The sequence below is a fragment of the Synchiropus splendidus genome, chromosome 12, assembly GCF_027744825.2.
Source record: "Synchiropus splendidus isolate RoL2022-P1 chromosome 12, RoL_Sspl_1.0, whole genome shotgun sequence".
In the NCBI taxonomy this organism is placed as follows: domain Eukaryota; kingdom Metazoa; phylum Chordata; class Actinopteri; order Syngnathiformes; family Callionymidae; genus Synchiropus; species Synchiropus splendidus.
Window position 1 is genome coordinate 16597958 of NC_071345.1, and position 26746 is coordinate 16624703.

Consider the following 26746-nt stretch of genomic DNA (forward strand, 5'->3'; position numbering starts at 1 on the left):
TCTTTTGCCAGTTCTGTCTGGTTCACTCTCACAAAGGGGGAACAGAACGACCGGTGATGACTGAGAAAACAAAACTGCAAACTAGCATCCAGGAATTACAAAAAAAAAAAATGTAATCTTGGCCATATTGGATGCTTGGTGCTCTGTTCTGGAAAGTGGGATGGCACAAATCTTTTTCAGGTCTATATCACAGGTCATGTGATACGAATGGAAACATATTTAAACACTGCGATAATGAACGTTACAAAGTCAAAATTGCATTTGATAATCCTTAACCATTTCACACAATTGCTGTGAATGCGTAGAATCTGAAGCAAGAAGAGAACTAACATTGAAATAATGATAAAATGAAAAATGTTAAAGTTGTTTGGGCAATTTTGACACGTCCAATTACAGAATCTGAAGTAGCGTTCAACGGAATCAGGAGGAAACTGCAAACAAAAGGCCATTTTTTCCTGCATCTGGCTGCTCAGTTTTGAAATGGCAGCCGCTCAAATGATGCACCACAATTATAGCTCATGCTCTCTGCTTTGTTATGCTTGTTTCCAGTTAAGTTAAAAGACCTTAAATAAAATTCTGAGCATGTTGTGTCGTATATCACTCTTCCGCACGGCAGCTCTGTCACATGTGCGTTTATCTTCCATTGACGGCGCACAGCTGTCAAGGCTGCGTTCAAATTATCATTAGCTATTTGCAAGACATTCAAAACATGTTTTCTTAAAAGGAAAAAAAAAAAAAAAAAAAGGCGGGTATGGAAGCCATTAAAGTTTGAACTCCACATGATACTTTCCAGTCATCGCTGTTAGATTATAAGATAATAAACGATCAGATTCTGGATCATGTTTTCAGGGAACCGACAACAGCAATACTCTTTTTTTTTAAATTATTCGATATGATTTATAGCTACAACTCCACAAATGGGGGACACATTTTTGCAACTGCAGACAGACAGAAGAGTTCACAAACTCACCTGCAGAGCAAATTCAAACCACATTTCATGAAACCTCTTTAGGCTCGCAGCTAGAGGGCCACCGAAACTCACGGAAGCCCCTTCCCCCTGCTCCAGATCCCACGAGGCAGTGGTCTATCATATCTGCTCCAGAACTCATCTCTCCTCAGGCCAATAGGAACATTGCGCTTTCATCATCTCGTATTTACAACCGATGTAATCACTTAAGCTGATTACCGGGGTTCGCAAAGGAAACAGAAGAAAGAACAAATTCATATATCTCACAGCCATGTACAGATAATTTTGTTTTGGAAACCACAATGGGCTTTAAATCAGACTTTTTCTGCTTACATGCAGCTGTCAGCATCGGGACGGAGTTAAAGACAAGTTGCTTTTATCGAGAGAAAAGAAAAAAAAAAAAAAACGTCACCCCCCATTCAGCGTTTCTTTCCGTTCTGGCATCATTTTATTATCACTACAGCAAAACCATAATTTCACCAATGTTTAGTTTTCCATTATGAGATACAATCTTTTTTTTTTGTGTCTGCCAGCTTGACATCAGTGTTGGACTCTGAAATGAAAGCAAATCAAACAAACAAACAAAAAAGAGTAGAGAGCAAATCAAAATGTTTTGTGTTTGGGAATCAGAAGCAGAGCCTGCGGTGGGGAGGGAGTTTACCGCTGTCAAGTACGACCTTGGAGGAATTTTTCTGTGTGTATGTATAAAGATCACAACATACATCTTCCATGTGTTGTCGCTTTTTTTCAGCCAATATGAGACTGCACCGCCAACAAAAAATAAGTTAATGTGATGATTCAAACTCTCTTGGCCCTATACCCCATACAGCAGGCTATTTTTTTTTCTTTAACCCCATACACTCACTCTTATGATAAATCCATAGCTATCTGCACAATTGCTCCTGATATATCATGAGATAAAAAGGTAGGTGTTAAATCTGTTAGCAGGCTTGTCAAAATTTCCAAACATAGATAAGAGTGGGACGCACCAGTTATGTCCTATGTTCGCTCACTGCCTGCTAAGTTTGCCACAGTCGTCACAGTATGCTATGCAGAACATCATAAGTCGTGGTGATGTTGGATTCTCACTGAAACACATGTTGTCAGTGCTGGGATGGTAGGTCTCTTCAATGAGGGCCACACACATTGGGGTTTGATAACTTCACTGCTTTCTGGTGCAATATTTATGACTTAATATAATTAAACTTGATATGTATTTCAATAAACTAAAACTAGGAAAAGTACAGAAATTTCCAGACTATAGAGCGCATTGGAATATTATCCCCACACACCAAATTTATGAAGGAAACTAGATGTTCATGTATGTTCATACATAACCGGTCTATGAGCTTTCCGGTTGCATTGGTGCTGTCCACACAGTAGGTCAGTGGTGCCTAAAAATGCATGAGGATCACAAAAAAACTTGGTCCAGCCTGGAGACTGACTCATGAAACAAACTCAGCAATGTTTTGAACTTGAATCATGAACCCCTTATTGACATTAAAGTGTCCAAAATGTGCTGTTTTCACCCGTGCGTCCGAACTTTGGACACCACAGCCGGTCTCAGCTGCTGCTTCTCATCTCCACTCCTCCAGGAGATCGGCTCTGTTGGCGGAGCTGTGGACACCCGGACGCAACAGCGCATTTTAAGCGGATTTAGGTAAATAAAATGCCTCTGATTTCATCAGTTTGATGTGACGAGGCTCAATATTTCAGCAGCATGATGCTCTTCAGCCTGTAAAAATCCATATCTTAGCTGAATCACTGTAGAAGCTGCAGGAGAAAAGTAGTGTCTTATATTCCGGAAATTTCTGGATGACCAAAAAAAAAAAACCCAATGGCAATCTATTACTTTCTTTATCTTTCTTCACCCATCTGTAAACATAGTCCATGACACAGAAATATCCATGATTTCAACAAGCTAAAATAATTGGGTAGAACCACGTATGCAGAGATTTTCACAGGTTCCAACATTTACTTCACATAATTAGCGACCTTTTCCAGCGTTGAAAATATCATTAATAATGAAATTGAAATGGTGGCAGTAGTGTCCCAGAACTTGCAAAGAAAACCCAGTAGAAACCTACAGTCTACAGATTCTGGTCGGATCCATGGGATGGAAACAATTGCTGAAAATTATATTATCATCCGAGTTATTTTGCAGGTGAACACAAAACCATGGTGGAGGTACAATATTGTGCGTCTCCAATGTCAGTAATAAAGTTAAATTCTAAGATCATCATGCAATGCCCCAACGTCACAATGTAGATGTATTGAGTGTCAAACTTCATATCACCCCAGCATCACCGACTTGTGCAATACAGCAACTGTCATCTAAGGACAAGTGTTTTCTCCACCGACTGCTCTGCAAGACTCACAGGCCTAATCTTACCTCCAAGGCTTGTGGTTGGAGAGAGAAAAAAAAAAAAAACGGGGAATCGATGGCTGACCTCGAGAAGGCATTAAGACATACGGTAAATGGCATCCTATACTGCTGAAAACTCCCCCCTGCTCTCCTGTTACACCGTCGCTGTGCTCCGCGCAGGCAGTCAATTAATAACCTTCTTCAGGCGAAGACATGGGAGACACAAGATGAGAGCAAATTTTGATTGTGGACGAACTAGCAGAGGGAGGTAACGGCAGAATTTTGACTTGCTTGTTGTTTCCATGACCAGGCGAGAGCGGCAGGCCGGTATTTTTGCAAGAGAAGGGGAGAATTACTGGCGCCAGTGAGATTTGATTTCAGTGGCAGAAATTGGATTAGCAGCCATTAAGGGCCGCCTCACACATACATTTATAATGCTGTGAAGGGGAAGGGATCTGTAGCCAACCTCACTGTACTCACAGACCGACAGCTCCTCCGCCTGGGAAAAGGCTACACGTATTGACAGTGTCCTAAACGGCTGCTATATTTAGTCTCCAATTGATTTATCGGTGCAAGAATGTTATCTGACCTCATTTCGGTGAATTATCGGAAGGAGTCATTGATTCGGTGAATTTACACCTTGATCACAAGCAGGGAAAAGTCAGCAGTATTTGTAATGAAATGCAGTGGGAAAGTCTGCCACCAGACATAGACAGATGTAGGGAAAATAGAAATCAGCCTTTTGACAGAGAGGACCATCATTTACCAGAAGCTCATCTTGCCAACCAACTGACAAGAGGCTCTCTGCACAGCGTCACTTAGCTCTAACAAGGTTAGTCTGGATCACACTCTTTCATTCACTCTTTCATTCTGTCCCCCACGCTCTGCTTAGCATCACCGCACCAATGGGTGAGAATGATTTAAAACATGTGCATTCCAATTTCAGAAAGCTAATGTTGGGATTAGGAAGGTCATTATTTTCTCATCTGTGACCCGAGCGGAGTATCCGCGATTAAGAAGCAGGTTTGCTCACCGCTCCGCTCTTTGATGCTGCGTTTCACTGACAATGAGTTAAAGCGAAAACCCGACTCAGAGATTAACGTCCCTGAGCGGAAAAGTACCGACAAAACATGCATGACTGACACGGTAATTAATACGCACGATGGTCAGCGCAGACAGCCTGTTTTTCCGCCCTCTGCAGAAGGTCGATCACACCAGCGAGAGGCCACCGCAACTGGTCCACGCAGGGAGGAGAACAGATGATGACCGTGCTCAGTTGAGTTTCCCATCGGCCGACTAAGGAATTTGAAGCGATGCTTGACTGCTCTTTAAAATATTTTAACTGTTCCCTTGTGTTGGTTTGGTTGCCACCTCCAGCTTTCAACACCCTAAGGTAGCTTATCACGTCGAAATATTCCTTTGCAGTACGGCCAACTTTCAAGAACCATTTCTTTCTCAACCATCCTTCACTGTGGCTGTTTTTTCTTATGCCAGGTGTTTTAGGAAAGAAGTCCAACAGTGGGCAGAAAGCATTTCTCTAATTTCCATTTTAGACTTTTAATATCACTTGTTTAAACTGAAGGCGAAACAAAAGGGAGTTTGTGACTTTATTTGGTGCAAAATACGGTTCACTCCGCTCGGCAGCGAGAACAGTCTGTTCTGCACCGTTGGCTGGTTCACAATGAACCTCTGCACTCTTGAATTTAATCAAGTAGATTGTGAATTTCAAGGTTTTCATCTGCTATTGCACAGCTCAAAGGCCATCCAAAGGAAATGGTGAGCAAAGTTCCTTGTTCACCGGAATGTGGTCGTGTCCACAGAACAAACACACACAGTTAAATATGTTGGGATTTTAGGTCTAAAATAGAGGGGAGCAAATGCTACCTTCCTTTGATTCATTGCTAGCAAAAAAAAAGTACATTTAGGCCACACAAGTAGCCAGACTCATTACCATTCAGTTAGGTTTTGTAGAACTCAACTAAATACCAGATAGGAACAATGGATATCAAAACAATTTCATCAATCCTGGGTGTATTTATTTGAAGAAAATATTATTTATACAACTATTGAAACCGACTCTCTCAGGACCGAACCAGGCCTTCATGAGTAAAACAATGAAACTCAGGGTTTCCATCTTCTAGGCCACCCATCTTGACTACCTTCTCTCAGTCGAAATTGTCATTTAACAACAAAGCCATCAACTGAGAATGTATCCGACACAAACTCTTCCGCACTTGATCTATTAGCTGACGTGAAAGTACAATTATTTTGGAGCACTCACTGTCTCACATACGCACAATTTAACCCCAAACAAAAACTGTCATAGCACAGTCTGTTATGTCACTCAAGGTCCCAGTCATCACCTCCAGAAACCTTAAATTTGAACTATTCCAATATGTCGGCTGACTTACACCTACACTTTTTTTACACGTTTTTTTGATGTGGCTTTGCATACATTACGTTTTCCCATCAATCATGCTCTTTCCTTTTGTTCCTTATTTCTATCGCCACACATTATAAACACACACTATACGATTCGGGCCCTGGGTACATTCAACTGTTCTTTCCTGCTCAAGAATGCAGGTACTACAGAAACCATGCCAAATAGCATATATCTCCTTATCATTGGGCTTGGATTAGTCTGTTCAAATGTATGATGTGTAACCATTCTTAGAAAAAGTTTGATCCGCAAACATCCACATCAATTTTCTCCTCCTGCTGCACAATGAATGCAACAAGTTGGCCGTACTTAACATCTGCAAAGGAATATTTCAACGTAATAAGCTACCTTAGGGTGTTGAAAGCTGGAGGGGGCGATGTGTGTTTGCAATGTGTGGAGATAGAAATAAGGAACAAAAGGAAAGCGCCTGTATCTGCAGACTGAAGGAAAGCTCAAAATTCTCTTGGATTACAATGACATACTGACGTGCTAACCTGTTGTCAAACAGACTGGCTACAAAGTTTAAGCATTCATGGAAACTGTTGAGGCTGTAAAGTCCTCTTCAGTTGCTTTAAATCCAACTATTTTCCGAATAAATCAGTCACGTGTGAGACATTGAGTCAATATGTAACTTTGTTAGCCTGTTGACCGGTGGACGAGTCAGACGTCTAAACACAACACCCCGAATGTTTCGTGTAACTTACATTGATTTTCATCAAGGGGGTAATATTCACCTCCAAATGAGGTGCTATAACTTACAGTGAGATCGGAATAAAAGCTACTGCAAGCAGATGTTTGACTCCTAGAAATATTTGCGCCGCGGGAAAGATTTTTGGCACAGTGGGATGGCTGTTGAGCTATAATTTCTAAACGTCTGCTTTGGGCTATGAGACGTGGAGAAAAAGACGTTAAATCACATGACGTTATATGGATTCAGACTCGTGACATTTTGCCAGCTCTTATGGCTTCCCCACTTCCACACAGAGCTGCCAAAACATAAAGACTTAAAAGTTGAACGCACGTCGTCGCCCCCCTGCAACAGTCCCAGGAATCTCCAGCTTTTAAATAAATGGCTGCTGATTCTGTGTTTAAGTGCCAGCGAATGAGGTATGACAGTTTTGAATTAGAGTGTATAACCGATCATTATCCGTTTTTTTTTTTTTTTTTTTCCCTGACTATGGATCTTCGCTCAGCTGCAGTGGTTAACACAACGGTGTCATGAGTTGAAGCGGCGACCAGGCATCGAGGTCGGGCGGCGAGGCCTGATGCGCCCGGAAACCGCCGGCCTCAGAGAGAAGTGTGCAGCCCGCTTCGCGGTCAGCTATCTGCAGACTGACTCATCGACACATCTGGGCTTAAGTATAAGGGCTCTCTCCCACCGCATTGGGCACTCGGGCAAATGAAGGATAATTTGCTTTAGTTGGCTTTAATGAATGGCTTAATGTTGTGTTTCATTTCTGATGAGTAAAATATAAAGCTCCACGTTATCAAAGGGAGGGCTACGCTGACGGCGTGGGCTTGTTTGTTTTTGGATTTGTTGTATACACAGCCAAGTGAGGCTCAATATAGCTGCAGCACATGCGGGAGTGCTTACACTGTGGCCACAGATCCAGGCTTCGGGAACAAGCTGCGATCTACAGTAGCAAATTGATCATTCGAGCTCGAAGGTTACCACAAATGTGAGCCATGTTTGTTTACCGAAGAGAAACGGAGTGAACTACACTTTAAGTTTAATGCCTTCAATATCAATATGAAACCTGTATAATCTGCTCATGCTGCCATGTGTATCAGGAAATGTCTTCGGCTGTTATCGCGGCCGTCCATCATGCTTTTAGATAAGTGTACTGCCTTTGTCTGAAGATGGAAATTATTGACACTTGATCCGGCACTTTTCATTTTTTTAATGCAGCCATCTTATATCGCACAGCGGCTTCTAGCTGCTCCTTTTTTTCAGCTCTGGTTTTAGTTCATTATTAAACATCATCACAAAAAAATAACAAAAATAAATAAAGAAATCATTGTAAAACACTGCTATAAAAGGATTGTGGAACAATCGAGTGGCCACTCTGCCGCAGGTATCATACTTGTTTTACAGTGTACAACAATGTTAGTAATATGAATGTGAAGTCTATCTGTCATATCCCTGGAGTTCAACTTCTACTAAAGTTCACTGAATAGCATTATGAGCCTTGCATAAAACAGAACAATAAAGATTTTGCTGGTTGTGAAATGGAGCAAATGGACTATCCATATACTGTAATTAGACTTTTTGTATTTGAAATATCAACACATTCTTAGGCAAAGGCATCAGAGAGCGACTTCTGCATCCAATGTTGACGCTGAAGTCAACCTTCTGTGCTGCGTTTTGACACATCGGTATTTCAGTGTAAAGTAAAATGCTTCGCCTCCCACATGATGTTTCAAAAAGGGGCTGGCGTTCGGACACGCGTTGGGTTGAGGATCATGAACTGTTATGACTACATCAATGTAGATGTTTCTTGGTATTGGTGATGGTAGATGAGGCATCATGAAACAGTATCGAAGGGCTGATGAAACAGTGTCCTTATTTTCAGAAGCCACTAGATTGTGCTCATGGTTTTGAAATGATGTGAGCCGTCATTGAATTAGTTGTTCAAGTCCAAACAGTGCCATTTGGTGGCCTGCGAAAATCAGCAAACTGTTTCAACAACCCATTACTACTTGGTATATAAAGCATGTGGGTATGTGCTTTAGTAGGCACTGATGCTGAAAAGCATGGTCATTTGAGGTTTTGGATATACATCAGTACATACTGTCTATATCAAAATATATATACAGCACGTGACACAGACAAATTTTCAGGGTGAGGACAGTTCCATCCCATGGCTTCACCAAAAACAAAAACTTTTGAAAGCCCAAGCCTACAACCCTATTGAAAGTCAATGGAAGACTGACATTACTTTGGGACGCAGCGGTCAGCTTGGAAATACTTGTTATTCGACACATGCATATGTTGGAAAGCAGCTTGAACTTCCTGAACTCGCTTTAGCAACGCGCACAGTAAACACTGAGAACATTTGAGCTAGTGCTCTACAGTGTATCTAATCTTTCAAAAATATTTGTGGATTCAGGACACTCCTCAAAATCCACTCATCTGCTCATTGTCCCACCAAGAACGTATCACAAAAATGTCATTGAAAACCATTTTGAGATATTTTACTGTTAGACGGATACAAGCCGGCAATCACACTGACTGATTTTAAAGCATTTATGCGTGCAAAATATTTTTCTTCTTTCCACCTGGTCTGTGTCTCACTGGTCTCTGTGGGCCCATATAGAAAAGTCTGAGGATCTAGAAGGAAATTGTCTGGCAAGAGTCCGTCGGTGTATCTAATAACTGCAGTCCATTCATCCCCACTTCTTTCCAATGGGAATCTCAACAAGGAAATCCCTCAGATGTTTGGACATGCAGCACAACTGTACCAAAACAGGACCGGACCCTAACAAGCTGGGAGCCAGACTAAGTCCGACAGGCTTAGACACCAAAACAGAGACAGGGGCCATCAGGATCACGCTGCAATCCCTGTGCAATGGCCAGTGATGAGGGAATCAATGCGTGTCGGAGAGTTTTGTTTTCTTTGATTGTTCTGCTAACTCTCAAAGGGCACGCTGGTCCGTGTCATGTGATGATCCAGCACATGTTTTTTTTGTTTTTTTTTATGTATATAAATAGCTCACAGGTTCACAGAATTGAGCAGGAGGACGGGGAGGGGGATGTGTTTGATGTATCGACAGAGCTGCGGGTGTTTGGGCAGAGGAGTGAGGCCAATTCAGGAAGACTCTGATCCTCACTAAGGCCTGCCTCGCATCAAACACTTGTCAAACACAGGGCAGACGGACAGCTGAGAGGCTCTGACAGATCTGATCAGAGATGAAGAGTCACCGCTGCTCAGCTCATCTATCCAAGCCCTGGTTGTCAATAATCCCTCAACTCGCAAAAACACTAACATGGGGCTTTGAAGCATATGGCAGATATTTTCTGGATGTTCGGCTGTGATTGCAGTGTAATTTCAACAGTGGTTTGAGGGTCTCACCTCAACACGGAGAAGTTTGCTTACTGCAGCGCAGACAAAGCACACAGAGCAAAAACGAATCAAAGACAAAGTTAAGCTGCCCCCTAATCCGAAAGAGCAGTCCCAAGGCCTGTTGGGATCACGGTGCTGAAACTTGCCACCCAGTGGGAGAGAGTATTTATGTTTGAAAAGATTGGATATGGTACCTGGAAAGGATTGTATTTCATGACAGTAACCACTCAATCATGTCAAGATTTTCCCTTGAGCACAGTTCCGCTGGAACGCCGCTATTTCAACCCAAAGCCCTTTAGAATTTAAAGAATTGGACCTAGAACGCGATAAGAGGAAACAAAGTACCTCAGTTTAGCAACTTGAAGTTACATAAAAAGCTTCACTATGCCTGAAGAAAAACGACAAAAACTAGTATTTTTTAAAATGCTAAGTTACTTCAATAGCTCAAAACCAGACGATAAAGAATATATTGTTTAATTTTGGGGGTTTCTTAATCGCTATTTCAACCCACGGCCCACTCGGTCTTATGTTGCGGTTTATATGACCTTTGAATCGCACACTTTTGTCCGTCACTCAGTGTGTTGAGGCGGAGCTATAACTCTTCCTCATGCAAATGACTTTTCAAATGCTGAAAATGTAATGAATTGTGAATATAAAATAAACGCAGTATTGATCAGAGCAACTTGGTGCAAGTGGTGGGGTACCCCCTCTGAACACCCACCCACACATAGACACACCATTTAGAGTAATAAATAAACACGTGTTTTCAGGCTTTCAGGTGTTCCACGATAAGAGATCAGAGAAACTCTATACATGTGCCACCCCACATTAAAGAGTTGTATGACTGAATTTTTAGTCATTTATTCATAACAGTCACCCAAAAAATGATCCTCTCATTTAACTTAACAAACATATTGATCAACAAAATCACTTTGGGGTCAAACAATTTAATAACACATCTGGCAAATTCAATTTGTTTGCAGTTTGTCTTTGCAGGAAGCCCTCGACTTCTTTGTCCATATCTTGGTTTTCTTGTGTGATGTCTGGCATAACGTGAAAGCTGATCCCTGGTGGAGGTAATTATCGCTCAACTGAACAGTTTCCTTCACCTTTATGGAACAATTTTTAAGAGTCCTCACCTTTTTTTTTATTTTATGGTTTGCAACTTTATGTCTCTTGCCCTGCTCTCATGATGTTCTTTCCAGACAGAAATGGCCACAGTTTTGCCCCGTGAAAAACCACAGAAAAACCATTTGCACACTTTCAGCTCCGCCATGCCAGATGAGCACAAAATCGAGAAATTTTAGGACGATGTGACAAAATACTTTACCGGTTCACAGTCTGGGACTGGTAGACTAATCGCTGAAATCATGTGCAAGGACTTTATACAGTGAGCTCCCTTGAAAATGCCCCACCTGTAAAAGTGTGGGTTACGAATATCAAAAATGGGCAATACATGTTGATGCCAAATACTTATAAGATTGAATATTTGGTGTAGAAAACCATCAAAAACAGTAAAGTTAAGGCACCTGGAGATGAAAGAAAGAAATCCAAAGTCCAAATATGGATTTAGCGGCGTGGATGAGCACCATTAGCAGCAATAGAAGCTATGCTCCTCAATGAACAGAGACACCTCTGAATACTGTCCTGACAATGAGTCCAACATATGGGCACCTATAGTGTAATCCACTGGCATGGAGATGGCATTGGATGTTGGACAGTTCTGGCAGCCGGCAATGTACAACCTCAATCTTGGAGAGAGGTGGTTGCAAGGGACTGGCCGAGGCCTTGGTGGTCCCTGGTGGTTCCTGTCTATTGGCAAATCTCAGAATGGTGGACTGATGGTGCCCAAATCCGACTTGACATGCCGACCTGAAACAGGCCAATTCACGTTCCTCTGGTTCCTGAACATGTGTTTTTTTGAGTACTATATTCTGTGGTTTTCATGCACAACTGCCACTGTGCTTTTAACCTGTAACCAACCTGTTCTTTTCCGAACATCATTATTTCCAGTCTTTTGCGTTGGCAGCAACCTAATCGACATTAATACTCCAACTTGAAATTGATTTGACTGCCGTACTTCATATTTAAGGATCAAGCATTTTAATTGAGTTTAGACTCTTGAGGTTGTCACTCCATGTTCTTAGTACGTTTTGAAACCAATTTTCAGTAGGCGTTCTTCCATGGCCACAAATATGTGCTCGCATTCGCAAACTCTATAGTACATTCTAGATCTGGACTATTTTAGTTGAAAATCAGTACCTCGTACAATAGAAGGTGTAGTGAACAAAATAAGATTCATATTCATGAAGTCTTGGAGGTCGGCATTCATAATGAGGGTCAGTAGTGTGTGCGGCTTCCACGTGCACTCCCCACAACGTCAGGGCATTTTTTTTTGTTGAGACAGGGACTGTTCTCCTGAGAGAACTCTCTCCCAGACCTGGCATCAGTAAACTTTGGACAGCCGGATGAACGACGTGGCTGTGGTGGATGGACGGGTACACAACGTCCCAGAGGTGCTTGAATGGATTTCACCATGCAGGAGCAGCTGACACATTCCAACCACATGAGGCTGCACATTGACATGCATCAGAGGGAACAGCAGCATGGTCTCTCTTCTATAGGGGGTGTCTTGCAAACTGTCTTTTATTTCCACCTGGTGCTGTTGCATTTGCACAACAGCATGTTCAAACAAATAATCTGTGTCTTAAATGCACATGTTGATATCCCAGAAGGGAGAGCGACTCTTTAGTCATACAGTTGAATCCAAATAGCACAGAAAAACAAAGACAGTGGGTGCATATGTAGAACAAGACGATCACAATCTAACATACTGCCATCTTCACTGCCATAGACCGTGACATTTTAACTTCCTGAACGGCTTTAGAGTCATCACTTTGAGCTGACTAAAGTGGCAGTTTCAGCTGAAACTCTGGTGACCCAGTGGAGGATGAGTGTTTGACTACAGCATGTATGTATGCATAAACACTAAGTAGATTATCTTAAGTCTTGGTAATCTGTATAAACCACGAGCGAGCATATATTTCAGATATTTTTAGTCGGACAACATCCGGTGGAGCAGTACAACAGCAAAACAAGACGTGTCATTTAGATTCAACACTAGAACCTGTAGAATATCAAGTGTTCCACCAGTAAAAGAGAACAAATCCTTCTTCTAGATTGACATTTTGAAGCCAAAAAAAATACTGTTAATTTTCTATGTTGATGTGCGTTACATCAGAAAACACGTAAGGTCACAACTTTGAACTCAAATTGCTAACCTGTGACATCACCCCAGTGTTGAGCTTTTCTGTGATGATGGGAGAGCAGTACCAGTCTCTGAAGCCTGGCCTCTACTTATCTCGGTAATGGCTCTGCGTTTAGACTGCTCCCCCCTGTATTTGTCGCCGTTTGCTCACACAGAAAAACACACAGATGTACACACAGCCGAGGGCCACGGGTCTATACTTGCTGCTTTTGTTGTGTCTGCATGTCTGTATCTTCTCTCCACATTCGTGGACGCGAGTGGGTCAGCAGCCTCTTTCTCTGAATCACCAGATGTAATTAAAAGCTGAGTTATCTCTAGGAAAAAAAAGAACGCTGGGTGAAGATGGAGCAGGGGAGGAAAAGAGGAGGAGAGGAGCAAAGAGGAGAGAGGCTTCTGTGCAACTGTGCGCCAGATGTTCCCCGGTTCAACTCTTCCTTCTCCATAAGCCAGACCACTAGAGAGAGGGGACTAGTGCAGGCTGCTTTGAGCTATGTGCGCCACGCGAACACATCCTCCTCTGTGGCATTCACATTGTTCCTCCGACAACCACGCACTGTGATATGCGATACGTGACCGAGAGAGTGTCATCCGAATCCAAGACAGGAAAGGAGAATGGAAACACGGCTGAAAAAAGAGCTCATAATGTGGTGACTAGTTCTCTCTGTGAGGTCTGTTTCATTGTTTAGCGGTGTCTTTTCCGTGTTTCTCACACTGTGTAGGTGAACGCACGTGTGTACGTACATCCTTATCTTCCTGCTGGGGTGCATATGGAGATGAAAGCGTTGGCAGGAGTGTGGAGCTGAAAGTCTGGCTGTCAGAAGGCATGCTGACCAGTTGGGATGATTCAAATATGCAGTGAGAAATACTGAAAGCTCAAACGGTTCTGTGCCCTCAGTGCCAAAATAACTGACACAATGAAATGCTCTATCAGGAAGACCAAGTGGAAGTTGGGATTCTCAATCGCACGTCGGTTAACACTGATCCGAACAATAGTTTCTTGGTCGTTTTGAGGACTTGCAAATTGTCTTAGCAACCATTTGTCGCTTTGAGAGTGAAACTGTGTTCAAAAGATTGTAAACTCATGACAGTAAGCAGAAGGAGACCAAAGTTAGGAAACTTGTTCTGGACAATTCAGGTGCCTAACGCTGGAGCTTGGGCGCGATTGATGTGGACTGTTGTTGTGTGTAGAGACATCTGTGAGGTGTCTGGCGTCTGCTGTGGGAAGACGACAAAACACAAACTGGGATAGCATGTGGTTCCCCGGACATACCTTCTCTGCACTTGGAACACAAAAATGCCTTTTAAAATAGGGCAAGCTAAACTCTCCTTCTGTGATATACTGAACAGGCAGATAGTGTTAATGAATGTAGGGTAGTAATACTGTGTTGGCCAACTTCAATTCAGTAATTACAATCCCGGGACTGTATATTTACATGGCTCCGCACGTTTTCACTCCACCTGTTCAAACACTTGGAATTGAGGTCAGTATAGTCGCTTGATTTGTCTTTGGCGAAGCTGCGGTTGAAAGTTCAGGAGTCCCCCGACACCTCATGGATTAGTCTGGCGGGTTAAAATAAAATGGTTGCCTATTCCATCGGAGGTCAACATGAAGTTGAGATATGTTATATGGAGCGTTCAGTGAGTGCCATGCAAAACTCACTTCAAAGACGTCATTACAAGCTGCTGCTATCCATCCTCATAAAGACACAGCGCGTCCCAACTGCTGTAGAAAATCATAGTGTGTAATGGTACTGACTTGCCCATCAAGGAGAACATTCAGAAAGGGGTCCGTTTTATAGCCCTCAGTGTGTCATGGGCAATATCGGTCCGTACTCCGCACGGCAGGGGGAAATAGCTGCAGTTTGTGGACCATGGGAACATGAAAACATTCCACTCGTGTATGGTATCTTTCCCTTCTACACTTCTTTTTTACTCACTCCATCCAGATTGCAGCCACTTTGTTTGTTTGTGTACGTCTGTTTTTGATGAGGCTGTTGATGTCGCTCCATATGCCTCATTTCCTTTGCAAGAATGTGCTGGATTTCAAACTTTGTGTGTTCGGTCAAACTGAATCTGAATGATAATCGTTTCTGTTCCATCTCAACTAAATGTGGACTATAATCCTTAGACAGTTCTACCATCTATGTCAAGTCATTTTGATCTAATGGGTGAATCTTCAAAACGCAGCGAAGCATCACCACAACTGTACTGTGTTTTAAAAAACTCGCACCACTCCTTGTTCCTCCTGTTAGGAAAAAAAACAACTAGACAATAATGTCGAGTATCGAGCCACAGTCAGCACCAATGACCCCTCCCCTCCACCTCCACCCTCCCACCCCCCTTTCATGGTCTTTGAAAGACCTCCACATGTTTATGGCTCATGCCTGTGGTATGACGATGGATTCTCCATATAAAAGCCAGCAGGATCATGGGGTGTTTCAAATATTGCCCTCGGAAGACAGTTGCAGACAAAAATGACAGCAGCCATATTTATATTGGTCAGGCAGCAAGGGCACAAGTGAATCAAAGGCGCTCTCACTGTCTCCGAGCAAGATGCTTTCGCGCCCTGGAAAGGAATGTTTTCCTTTCGCAGAAGAGCCTCAGAGACGACCATTAATGACTTTCTATTAACTTGCTAAATTGTATGGTAGTCAGACTTGAAAACCCCAGAGCTTCGTTTATGGAGCACACCATAAAGCTGGTGGTGATTGCCTGTCGAGAGTTGGGCCCAGATAATCAATTTTCAACTGGTAAAGTTGTTGCCCAGGGGGATATAAAAGAATAATCCGCTGCAGAGATTCACAAATATGGAATGGCTGAGAGAGAATTTGTTTTAATTTGCGACTGTGACCACTGCGGTGTAGCCTTAACTGCCACTGGCGTTCAGAACTCTGGAGACCAGGCCAAGGCTCTGACAGGTTGATGTGTCTTTTTCCTGCAACTATATTAATACCCACTACATCACACAGCAAGACTTCCAAAGCTCCTCTCAATCATCTCCGCTTTGGTTTCAAAGATGAATGATCGTGGAGTTGTGCTTTGTATTTACTCGCAGAGCTGTCAAATTCCGATTTTGCCAACTCCATTTAATGAACTTTGTACAAAGCAGGTGATGATGGATTTGAGGGAGGCTCACTAGGAGAGTCGCAGACTGGTGTCCAGGTCCCAACCTGCCAGCAGCTCCCCCCCTTGACAACCAAAGAAGCTTCAGAGACTTTGGAAACAGCTACTGTGTCAGCCCCTATGGAGCAACCTTATTAAATGAAGATTAAGTTGTGGCTCCCCCCGTCACAACAGGCTGTGGTGTGAGACTCACATAATCACTATGACAGGGTGGCTGCCAATTAGTGCTCTCCTTCTATCCTGGGAAAATGCTCCTTGCTCTGCTCCCGCTGGCGGGAAGAACTGATCCAGATTGTCCGTAATATTCCTTGGGCCAAAGATCACTATTAATCACCGCCCTCACTCAACTGCAGCCGTATGCTATTCAGTGGCTACCTGATTTAAAATTCCAGAGCAAGGCAGTCGAGGGGGTCTGGAGCCTCACGTAACCCTTGCAGAAGAAAGAGAAAGAGAGGTGACCAGAGCAACAAGATGATGGTTTGAAAGACATCGGATGGTAAATGGCACGTCAACATCGTGAGAACAAATGTTGACTTCTGCGTTCACTTTAGCGTCAATTCATCTGTGAGCGCCATGGTAGGAGACGGAGCATTACTCCCAAGCAACATGCCAGGCATGAAAGAATACAAGCTATTTTGAAAGTGCCAATATCAGCTGGCAAGACACTGGCAAGCAACAGGTCCTGCTCCACAGTATCCTCATTGAGATTAAAATGTTATTTAGAACTTCAGGTAGTGCAGTTGTTGGCCAGCTGGCCAAAGAGTAGAGTCAAAAAGAATATCCTCATACAGTCAACCACAAGTTGAAACTGTGCCCTTATTTCAGAAAATGCACTTCTGGTAAGAAGCTGCAAAAACACAATCATAAATGTGTTTGGATGGTGGGTTTCCAAGCCAAACACAGGCCATTACTTAGATGAGATCTTGGTGAGTGCACAGCTAAACACTCAGAAGTTAATAACATCATCCGCCAAAGTCTAAACTTCTTGGCTCGGAGGTTATAAACACCGAAATTGTGTTACACACATTCATTTGCATTCACACACGGTAACTCCTTGCTTATATAAAAAGCACTGCGAGAAACTTGTGGCCTGTTTGGTGTTTTAAGCTAGGCGCTTGACCTTCCTCTGGAGAGGAATTGAATCATCCATGCCCCATGCATCTTCGAAGCATATGGTTCGCAGACAAATAGTGAGGAACAGGAGGTTCTCAGAGCTGCAGTTTCACCACAGAGCCAGACTTGTTTCAGACAGCACCTGGTAGGGATCCAACCAGCCGATCAAATGTCCCTGGGGTCTAGCCTTCACGGATAGACTGAATACGTCCTTAGGAGAGTTGGTGCGAAAAACACCAATACCAATTTGTTTATTTACAAATGAAGATTACAATGGCAGAGGAACGCAGTCTGATTCACCATCCTGTGCCCAAACACAAGATGTGTAGCAAATGTATTTCTCTCTGAGGTCCAAGGTTTCAAGTTCCTGGCAGTGAAAATAGACTGGCCATCGTCTCCAGTAGGGGCAGTTATTTCTGTTACTGTGTAAACACAAACTACATTCGGAAGTTATGACAGGCAGTATTAGTCCCAGCTGTGTGTCAGAGCTTGAATAACGCATGACTTAAAGGAGCTGGCGTCCGATGAGTGCGGCAGAAATAAGGGGTTTCTCTAGTTACATGCATGTCGGATCAATAATCCCACAAGCGCTCATGGATAGTACAGGTATAAGACCCAGTCGCCAAGGAAAACAACTTCATTTTCCATTTGTCTATTTTTGGGTCAATATGGTGTTTTTTTTTTTTTTTTACATTTCTCTGAAGTCATATATCATATCTCGAGTGAGTGAAAAGGGGAGCGTGAGATTGATAGACGGGTTGGTGCAGCGGCAGCAGTGATGCGGTCGCTGTATCGGACCGTCGTGGTGAAGCTCTCGATTTACCGATCGATCTACGTTCCCACCCTCACCTATGGTCACGAGCTTTGGGTAATGACCGAAAGGATGAGATCGCGGATACAAGCGGCTGAGATGAGTTTCCTCCGCAGGGTGGCTGGGCGCACCCTTAGAGATAGGGTGAGGAGTTCGGTCATCCGGGAGGAGCGCGGGGTAGAGCCGCTGCTCCTCCACATCTAGAGGAACCAGTTGAGGTGGCTCGGGCATCTGATCCGGATGCCCCCTGGACGCCTCCCTGGGGAGGTGTTCCGGGCATGTCCTACCGGGAGGAGACCCCGGGGAAGACCCAGGACTCGCTGGAGAGATTATGTCTCCGGTCTGGCCTGGGAACGCCTCGGGATCCCCCAGGAGGAGCTGGAGGAGGTTTGTGCGGACCGGGAAGTTTGGGCTTGCCTGCTCCGAATGCTGCCTCCGCGACCCGACCCCGGATGAGCGGAAGAAGAAGGTGAAGGTGAAGGTGAAGGTGAAGGTGAAGTCATATATTACAAAACATATTGGAATATAGAGTTTAGCCGTGTCCTCACTGCAACTGAATCCAACTAGGGGCAAATCTTGCCATGTGCATGTTTTGTCTAGGTTCCCAGGGAGAAGGGAAGAAACTCCCTCCCTGGCTTCCAACCGTCCAAAAGTATACATATATGAAATAAACAATTGTTAATAGTTCTGAGCAACTGCATGAACGTTGATTCATCTACATATGCCATTATACAGGCTGGCTACATGCTATGCGTGGCCCCTGTCTCTTGTCCCTACAAGCTGGGACTTGATGACCGCAATAGGGGATCGAGTTAGTCACAATATAAGAGCAACACCACAAAGTCTTGAAAGTCTTTCTCTCGTGTTAACGTTTGAGGGAACATAAAAGGTAGCACTAGTGCCGGTTCTTTCCATTCATCGAGTCTTGAAATGCTAAATTGAATGTTTATTCGTACAGAGCCGTCCAACAACACTTTTGAAAGTTGGACATTCTCATAAAGAGCCAAACTTCCATGCCTCGGTTTGAGCCACGGACCACCAGAGTGCACAATTGGCACTGTCTGGGTAACCAAATGAGAAGGCCAGCCGTTTATCGAATAGAAAGGATAATAAAATAGAAACTCCATCATCTATATCGTCTGTGCCACTTCAGCAAACAAGTCTATTCAGGGCAATTATAATGCAAAGTATTCTGGTCGCTGTATCCCCAGTACAGTCCAAACAAAAAGGAAAATAAATGTAGTGCAGTGCTCATGGATGTATCCAGGAGTCATTTTCTGCTGCGAGCGAGTCCCATACGGATCCAGACACAAACAGTCCGCTCTGCATTCATTCCATCTGTATTTCTGCATGTTTCCACAAAGCTTACGGATACGGACCAAACAGAGCAGTACCGCCAGAAACCGTGGGGTCAGTGTTGCTGTTACTATCTGATATGTAGCTCTAATGGGACACAAAGAAGGCATTTTCCATCTTTCAGTTGCAATTTTTGTGCAAGAGGTACTTTATCAATACGTCTTCCACAGTCGCCATGTTTGGAGTTTGTCACTGTCGTACGCTTTTGATTCTGGGCTGCTCCCCCTGGTGGATTTATTGGTTAACAGCAAAGTTTAACAGTCCCAGTTTGGAGAGACACGAGCAGAAGAAGTAACTGACTCAAATCGAATAATAAGAATGGCCTCCAATAGAGTGTAGTTCTTCCATGCAATTCAAAATTCAGAAAAATATTGCAAAAGGTGTTAAGTGGATCTCAGCAAAAGGTGACTAAATTAGTGCCAACTGAATAGAAGGGAGCATAAACGTCAGACATCTTCGCAGTCTGAGAATCTGTAAGCCGATTTGATGCATATTAGCTAGAGTTGTAATAATGTGTTTGTGTTGGACTTTGCTCCTTAAATCCTAAATCTGGGATTACACTAAGAGTTTGGAGTCTCAAGCACTTTACAAGCAACATTTTAAGTTGTTTACACAACAGCCAATGTCAACGCCAGCTGTTGTTCTCAGAGAATACCCGAGTGGGTGGGCGAGAAGGACTGACAAGAGGCACACAGGGGAGGATTGATACGCAGCACAGGGCATCCGAACGGAAGAGCCGTTGAACTTGTCACACATCTTCGTGTGTAAACCAGTGAATCTGATGACAGGGGATGCTGGGAAATCACCCCAGGGAATTCCTTAATGGCATCAATATGGACCAGCAGTTATCACCCCTTTAACCTTTACTCCCCTCTCTTCCCATCAGCGGACCACAGCGCGTCTGTGCAGATACTGACGCAGCTATTAATACAGCTGCTTTATTGTTGTCAGTATTTCCAGGGCCGTTCTCCAGGGGTCCAATAGATAATGTAATAATATCTCGAGGCTCGGTTGAAATGCTTTAAATACACACCATCCATGCAGCCAAGAATGTCCGTCATTCCTCAAGAGACAGAATTTAAACTGAAATAGAAGTCATTTATCATCCAGTTTGTGAGTGAAATGGATAAATGCGTATTTCTGTGCATTTTTTGGCGCACTTAGTCTGTCAAAACCGGTCCAAACACATATAACTACATCAAACTCATGCTACACTGTACTGCCTTCAACTATATAAATGACTGAAAATGTGTCATTTATCTTTATAAATCTAAGAATGGTTACGTGAGTCAGATGTTGTGGCCGTTGGATTTATGAGTCAATGAAAAATAAAAAATCACAAACAACGTCTTCAAGAAAGAAGATGCCTTTTATGGTCTTTCAGTGAGGAAATTATTTCTCGTACACCTAAATGAGTGACACGGCCATGTGCTGTTGCGGTTAAACATGGTGTGCCATTGTGAGAATGTTGAAATGTACTGCCAAAGCCCTTGAAACAAGTCTTTGTGAAATTAACTTTACAGGCTGAGGATGGGGCGGACTTTCCCGCCACTTGCATGCCAATTACTCATTCACTTCAGAACGTGTGGCATCCGAAATATTGAATTTCATCTTGTTGTGCCTGTTAAATGTGAATGCTATTGCCTTCCTCGATACGTTTTCACGTTTATATTTGGAGCTTTTTTGAATGGAAAAGAAGAACATAGAAATAAAAAAAATCCACCAAGTGACCCACCATCTAAAGAACCTGATCAAAATGAGTTCATTGTGTTATATATATTTTTGATAGACGGTTTTAATTCACTTTAATCTCATTGATGTTCTGACTGAAATGCTAGTTCCAAATGGATTCGATCGACAAACTCTACTTGTCAAACTTCATTGTCACGATTTTCATTGTCCAGGATTCATCCACATTTTCTGTACATTTCTATCCAAAACTTAAACTGCAGTAGGACGTTCCACATTTAACTGGAAAGATGCGCAGGGTCTGACCCACGTTCACCAACACAGATCACATTGCTGTCGCCAATCTCTGCAATGTGGCATGTTGGTAATTTAAACACTGTCAATTGTTTTGGGGAAAAAAAATACATAAAAAACATTTAGCCAGATGTTTGGTTTATGCCAACAGTGAAATGTTTCGCCTATTTTTTCTGATTCTGAGGCAAAGTCAGGACACACATTTCTGGAACACCAAAAAGAACGGCAAATAAATCCCAGCCGTGCGAATGATATATGGTGTTTATACGGCTATTGTATCAGCACGGAACACATCAGACACGGTTTACCGAGCCGTCATGTTTTCAGAGGAAATGCCTTGTCTCCTGACGTTATCTGAACTTGACTTTCCTCCCTTGTGCAGCGTTTCACATGCACACTCAAGTATCCCTGACATGACGGAATATTGAAAGAAAATTCACGTTGTCCTTGCGGAGCTTGATTAAACTCCAATATCGGCATTTGTGTAATTTATACGAACAGATACGGAGATGTAGAAATGCAAGCCATGGCGATCGGATCAGCCATGCTATAAATACTGCATCCCTTCGCTGCCGTCCTCTGATATCATGAAGTCATTTAATCCAGAGCATCACTAGCTGATACATGTGTGACTTTTATTCATCTCACCGACACTTCAAAGCATGCAAGGCATTGTGTTTGCTTCTTTGATCATTTTTTTCTTTGTTGATTTAGAGGGGGTTTCCTCGTGTGGATTTAGTTCATTTAAATCTTAGTGGTTAATTTGTAGATGTCCCTCACTCACAACTTTGCCTTGTTGTACTTCACTACAGGTAATAGCTAAACACGGCCCAGTGTTCAAATCAAATGACTAAAAGGATCCTGCAGAGAAGATCTTTCATCCATCTGCAGAAACCTCCTTCAACTGTTCAGAATTCCAAAGCCAACCAAGACGTACAGTCTTATCAGTGTCCTGGCTCCACCTATAAAGGTGCCCTGCCACTCAGCTGAACCTTCGCTGTGTTGAGGAGCAGCTGTCTCCTGGTTGACTGAACTCCCCCTGAGCAAGAGTCCCACCACCCTGTGGAGTAAACTTGTTCTACTATACAAAGTTGCCCTTTAGCTCAGCTCTTTCTTGAGCCAGCTAGATCAACATCCACGTGACTAAAATGCGTCTAAATAGAGCTGTTCAAAAAAGAATCTTCAGAAATCTGTTTACTTCTAGATTCACCAAAACATGCAGTTTTATCTCCCATCTGTGAGAACTTCAATGTCACTTTAAATTCTTTAAATTTTCACTCTGATTTTGTCTTCCCCGTCGTTTAACTCCGACACATCGACGACCCCAACAAGGAATCGGAGGCACCCCACATGCTGGGAAAAAATGCTGTGTTCCCTTTTCCTGTTTTACTCTGAAATTTTATTCTATTTCTTTTTGTCTTGACAAGGGTTGGTGTGGCGATATCCAATTCAAGGCTGCTCTGAAAGTTTTAAGCAACAAGGCGTTCATGAACGCATCATGATCTTATCACCGTAGTCGGTACGTGTTGTCATATCCGCTTCAATTCTCTTTCCGGTTTGGGATTTTCGTTTGGTTCCAGATTTGGATTTGGACTTGACTGACAAAGACAGAGACTCAAGTTTCCATGGCTTTTCGAACACATTACAGAGAACCCTCTAGCCATACTGAGTATTGAGTCAGTGGCTGTTGGAGTATATGGCGTTCAACGCACAACAAAAGAGTAAGGGCGTCAGTAATATATGCTGCACTCTGGCAACTAACAGGTATTTCCAGACAAAACCTGATTCCCACATTATAACTCCTCAGTGATTTAATGGATGAAGACAGACTGTTAGAACCTACGCTACTGCGTAACGCAGACAAGGGTACTCTGCCACAGGCAAAAAAATGTCTCCACTACGCACTCAATTTAGACTTCCCAACAAGTTTGTATCAGTGTCTTTGTGTCGGAGGTAATTGACTGCAGCAGCCATGCCCACAAATTTTAATTAAAGAGGGTCATAAAGTCTGCGGAAAAGGTCACACCGGCAAGGAGCAGGCACAAGGAGGCGCCGTGGGGGATGAGAAGACTTTGACAAACAGGACAAGGGCTTTCGAAGCTAAATGTACCATGGAATCACAGTTTCCAACTCAGAGAGAAGCAACCGGTTGTATTGAAACATGAGAAACCAACTGGGTTTATTTCAAGTTTATTAACTCCTTCAACACTTCGCCGCACGATCCTTCCATTCCAAACGATAGCACATTTTCCCCATTCTGTTAAACAAAGTTTTCCTTCTCAGACAGCCTGCATGATATCTGCCACTGTAATTGCTTCCTTATTTGGTGAATTAAATATTTACTCTTGGCCTATCGTAATCCAAAGTTTATGAGAGACGTAAAAGCACATTAAGGGGCGAGGACATTTATTTTAAAAAGCGCTTCAAACTCCAGTCATCCCCTCAAATGGTGTGTTTGGATCGTTTACTTTACAGAAGAAAAAAAAAAACATTTCCTTTAGCAGCGTTCGCACAGAGAAAATCCAGATTTGACTTCTCATTTAATGGCCCAACATGCATACTGCGTGCACCGCAGATATCTCTCAAAATGACACAAGGAAACAGAGACTGCCATTGAGGAAACCTGCGGATCATACATACAGGAGGGAGATGGGAGAGGGGGAGGTGGGGAATATACCTCGGTGAAAAAAAAGGGCTTTGAGGCTGCCATGGAAAAATACTGATGTTATAAGCTACAGTGCACCTTGAAAACACAGACGATGGGAAAGGGGCCTGACTGCAAGCTTTCAAGGTTACATGAGACAGGTGGAGCTGTGAGAGAGGACCCGAGTTTTCCAGTGGGATTAAAAGCTTGATTTCCCTTTCTATTCATTGAAAGAGTAAAGTTGGAGCTGGGTATGGACTGGAACTCCTAAAGCTACAAGTCAATGATGGAAACCCAGAGTACTCTCTTGTTTTTGCTCTGTACAGTAAAATGGCTGTTTTGAGTCCTCTTTGGTGGAATATACATAAGGCAGACTGATTCATGTGAGTGAGCACATACTCCTACCACCAAAAAGAGGGTAAGGACTTGAGGAACACGTGAGAAATAGGTTGGACTCAAGCATTGAAAGACATTTGCATCTCTTGAGGCTAGAGGTGCTGGAGTGTTGTCTTTCACTTTCGCAAAATGAAGGCTGCCCCATGCTCAAAAGTCCTACCGTTGTAGGAACGTCGCCGTGTTTTGTTGGTTTGTATTTTCTGACATCCTTGCACTCCCAAATTTTTCGCCACATACCGAGTGATGTGTCCTGCTGCAACAGAGGTGGTATACTACAAGGCCCTTAGCCCCTTGACCCAATCAAATAACGGAGCAAATGCTTGAATTTGTGCTATTGAACTATAAACTACTACAGTTCACAGTCATGCAGTGTTGTGTGAAGAGTCTGATGCTCAAATAGACCATACCATATTTGCCATTCTGAGGATTTGTTGAGGGAAAAAAAAATGTTTTGCAATCATCACGAAGTAAAACATCATGGATCGGAGTTGACCTAAAGAAAATTTCAGTAGAAACTTCACCATACCTGGATGGAAAATGAGATGATGCAAAAGAGACTTTACAACTAAAGAATGGGCCTATGTCTTCTCCCCTCTTCTTGTGATTTCAATCTAAAAGATAGAACACAGTGACATCCTTACCTCTCCTGCAGTGCCTCATGGCCATTTTGCACATCCTGGACTCAGCAATAGTGGGACAAGGTATTGTGTCTTTGGGTGGTTTCTTTACAATGTGCCGCGTCCGGGTTTCCAGACCCCACTTATAACCACAGGTTTTGTTTCTTCTAGTGCAGGCTCCCCATTCACTCCACTGGCCCACTTCGCAGCCCTCTGCAGAGAGAAGGGTAGAGTGATGTGTCGTGAAACTATAGATGAGTGCCATTTAGAAGTAAATCCTAGACCTCAGGTCAAGTTTTTACTCAGAAGCTATAAATTCTTTGTGTGTGGTCTCTGCTGAAATGCCCTTTTCGACCAAAACAAGCAGGCGGAAACCAGAGAACACAATGAACAGTAACATTTGAAACACATTTCTTGACAGTTCAGTGTCCAAGAGCGTCCATTAATTTTCCGCCACATACCTCCACACTCCATTGTTTCCTCCATGGGGGCAAAGCCCTCGGGGCACTTGTCAAAGCAACGCCCTTTATGAAGGTAAAAACCGGACTTGCACTTGGTGCAGAAGTCTTTACTGAAGCAGGATTCGCAGTTCTCTATCCTGCACCCTAGAGGAAGAAGAAGAGAAAGAGGAGACGCATCAGGGTCGGAGCAACTCTCATCTGGATTTGATTGAGAGCTGTGGGGTTTGGAGAGGGGGGTTCTTGAAAGGATTATACCGTCTGTACCGCAAAAAAAAAAGCTGCCGCTGCTCTGTGAAATGTTCATCTCGAGGTCTCAAGTGTATTGAAGAACAATTTTGTCTGAACTTTGTTTACTTCCTGTTCTTGTTCTGAGAGAGATGAATGAACAACGTTCAAATCCACACTGGAGAGGATGTATGTCTTTGCAGGCCTCTTTTTAACAGCGCAATGACATCCAACTGTCTGGATAACAAACACACAGGCTCACATGTTTTCAACTAATGGTCTGCTGCAACAGGAAGATTACATCCCATTAAAGGCTGGAATAGTGTTTCTAATATGCTTTCTTATCACACCGCACAGTTCCCTTCTGTCTCTTTCTATCACCGAAGACTTTTTTGGGCAGGCGAGGTTTTCATTAAAGTGCGAACAATGGGTGATGATCACAGCGTTGTTTAAGGCACTGCATGTGATAAACCATTTCTGGTGGGATGGTACGGCGGCCAAAGGGCAAAAGACAACACAAAAGAAGAGTATGACCACAAACCAAAAAGCACATTTACATAAACGGAATCACAATCACAAAATCTAAATCGCAATCCACAAAGCAGAAACACATTTACAAAAACAGAATCGCAATTACATAAACGGAATCGCAATAACAAAAGCAAAATTTGTCCAAGCAACAACAGGCTTTATAGCAGGTTCCCTCCTTCTTACGGTTTGCATCAAAGTTATTGCGATTCTGTTTTCGTATTTCGCTATTCTGTTTTGGAAATGTATTTTCGTTTTGGAGGTTGCGATTCAATTTTTGTGAATATGTTTCTGTTTTGGGGGTTGCAATTTTGTTTTTGTAATTGCGATTCTGTTTTTGTAAATGTGCTTTTCGGTTTGTAGTCGTGCTTCTCTTTTGTGTTTG

At 43.0% G+C, this 26746-nt stretch overlaps 1 protein-coding gene across 2 annotated transcripts in view; it reads right to left on the minus strand.

Moving 5' to 3' along the window:
* Positions 1–26746, minus strand: part of rspo2 (R-spondin 2) — a 71648-nt gene that overhangs the window by 6749 nt on the left and 38153 nt on the right. Inside the window, exons 3-4 of one of the 2 annotated variants that reach the window (XM_053881320.1) lie at positions 25609–25752; positions 25172–25360 (exon numbers count right to left, since the gene is read on the minus strand). In XM_053881320.1, the coding sequence (XP_053737295.1) occupies positions 25172–25360; positions 25609–25752 (333 nt within the window). The remainder of the gene's footprint in view (positions 1–25171; positions 25361–25608; positions 25753–26746) is intronic. The other variant, XM_053881321.1, reaches the window with a different exon arrangement.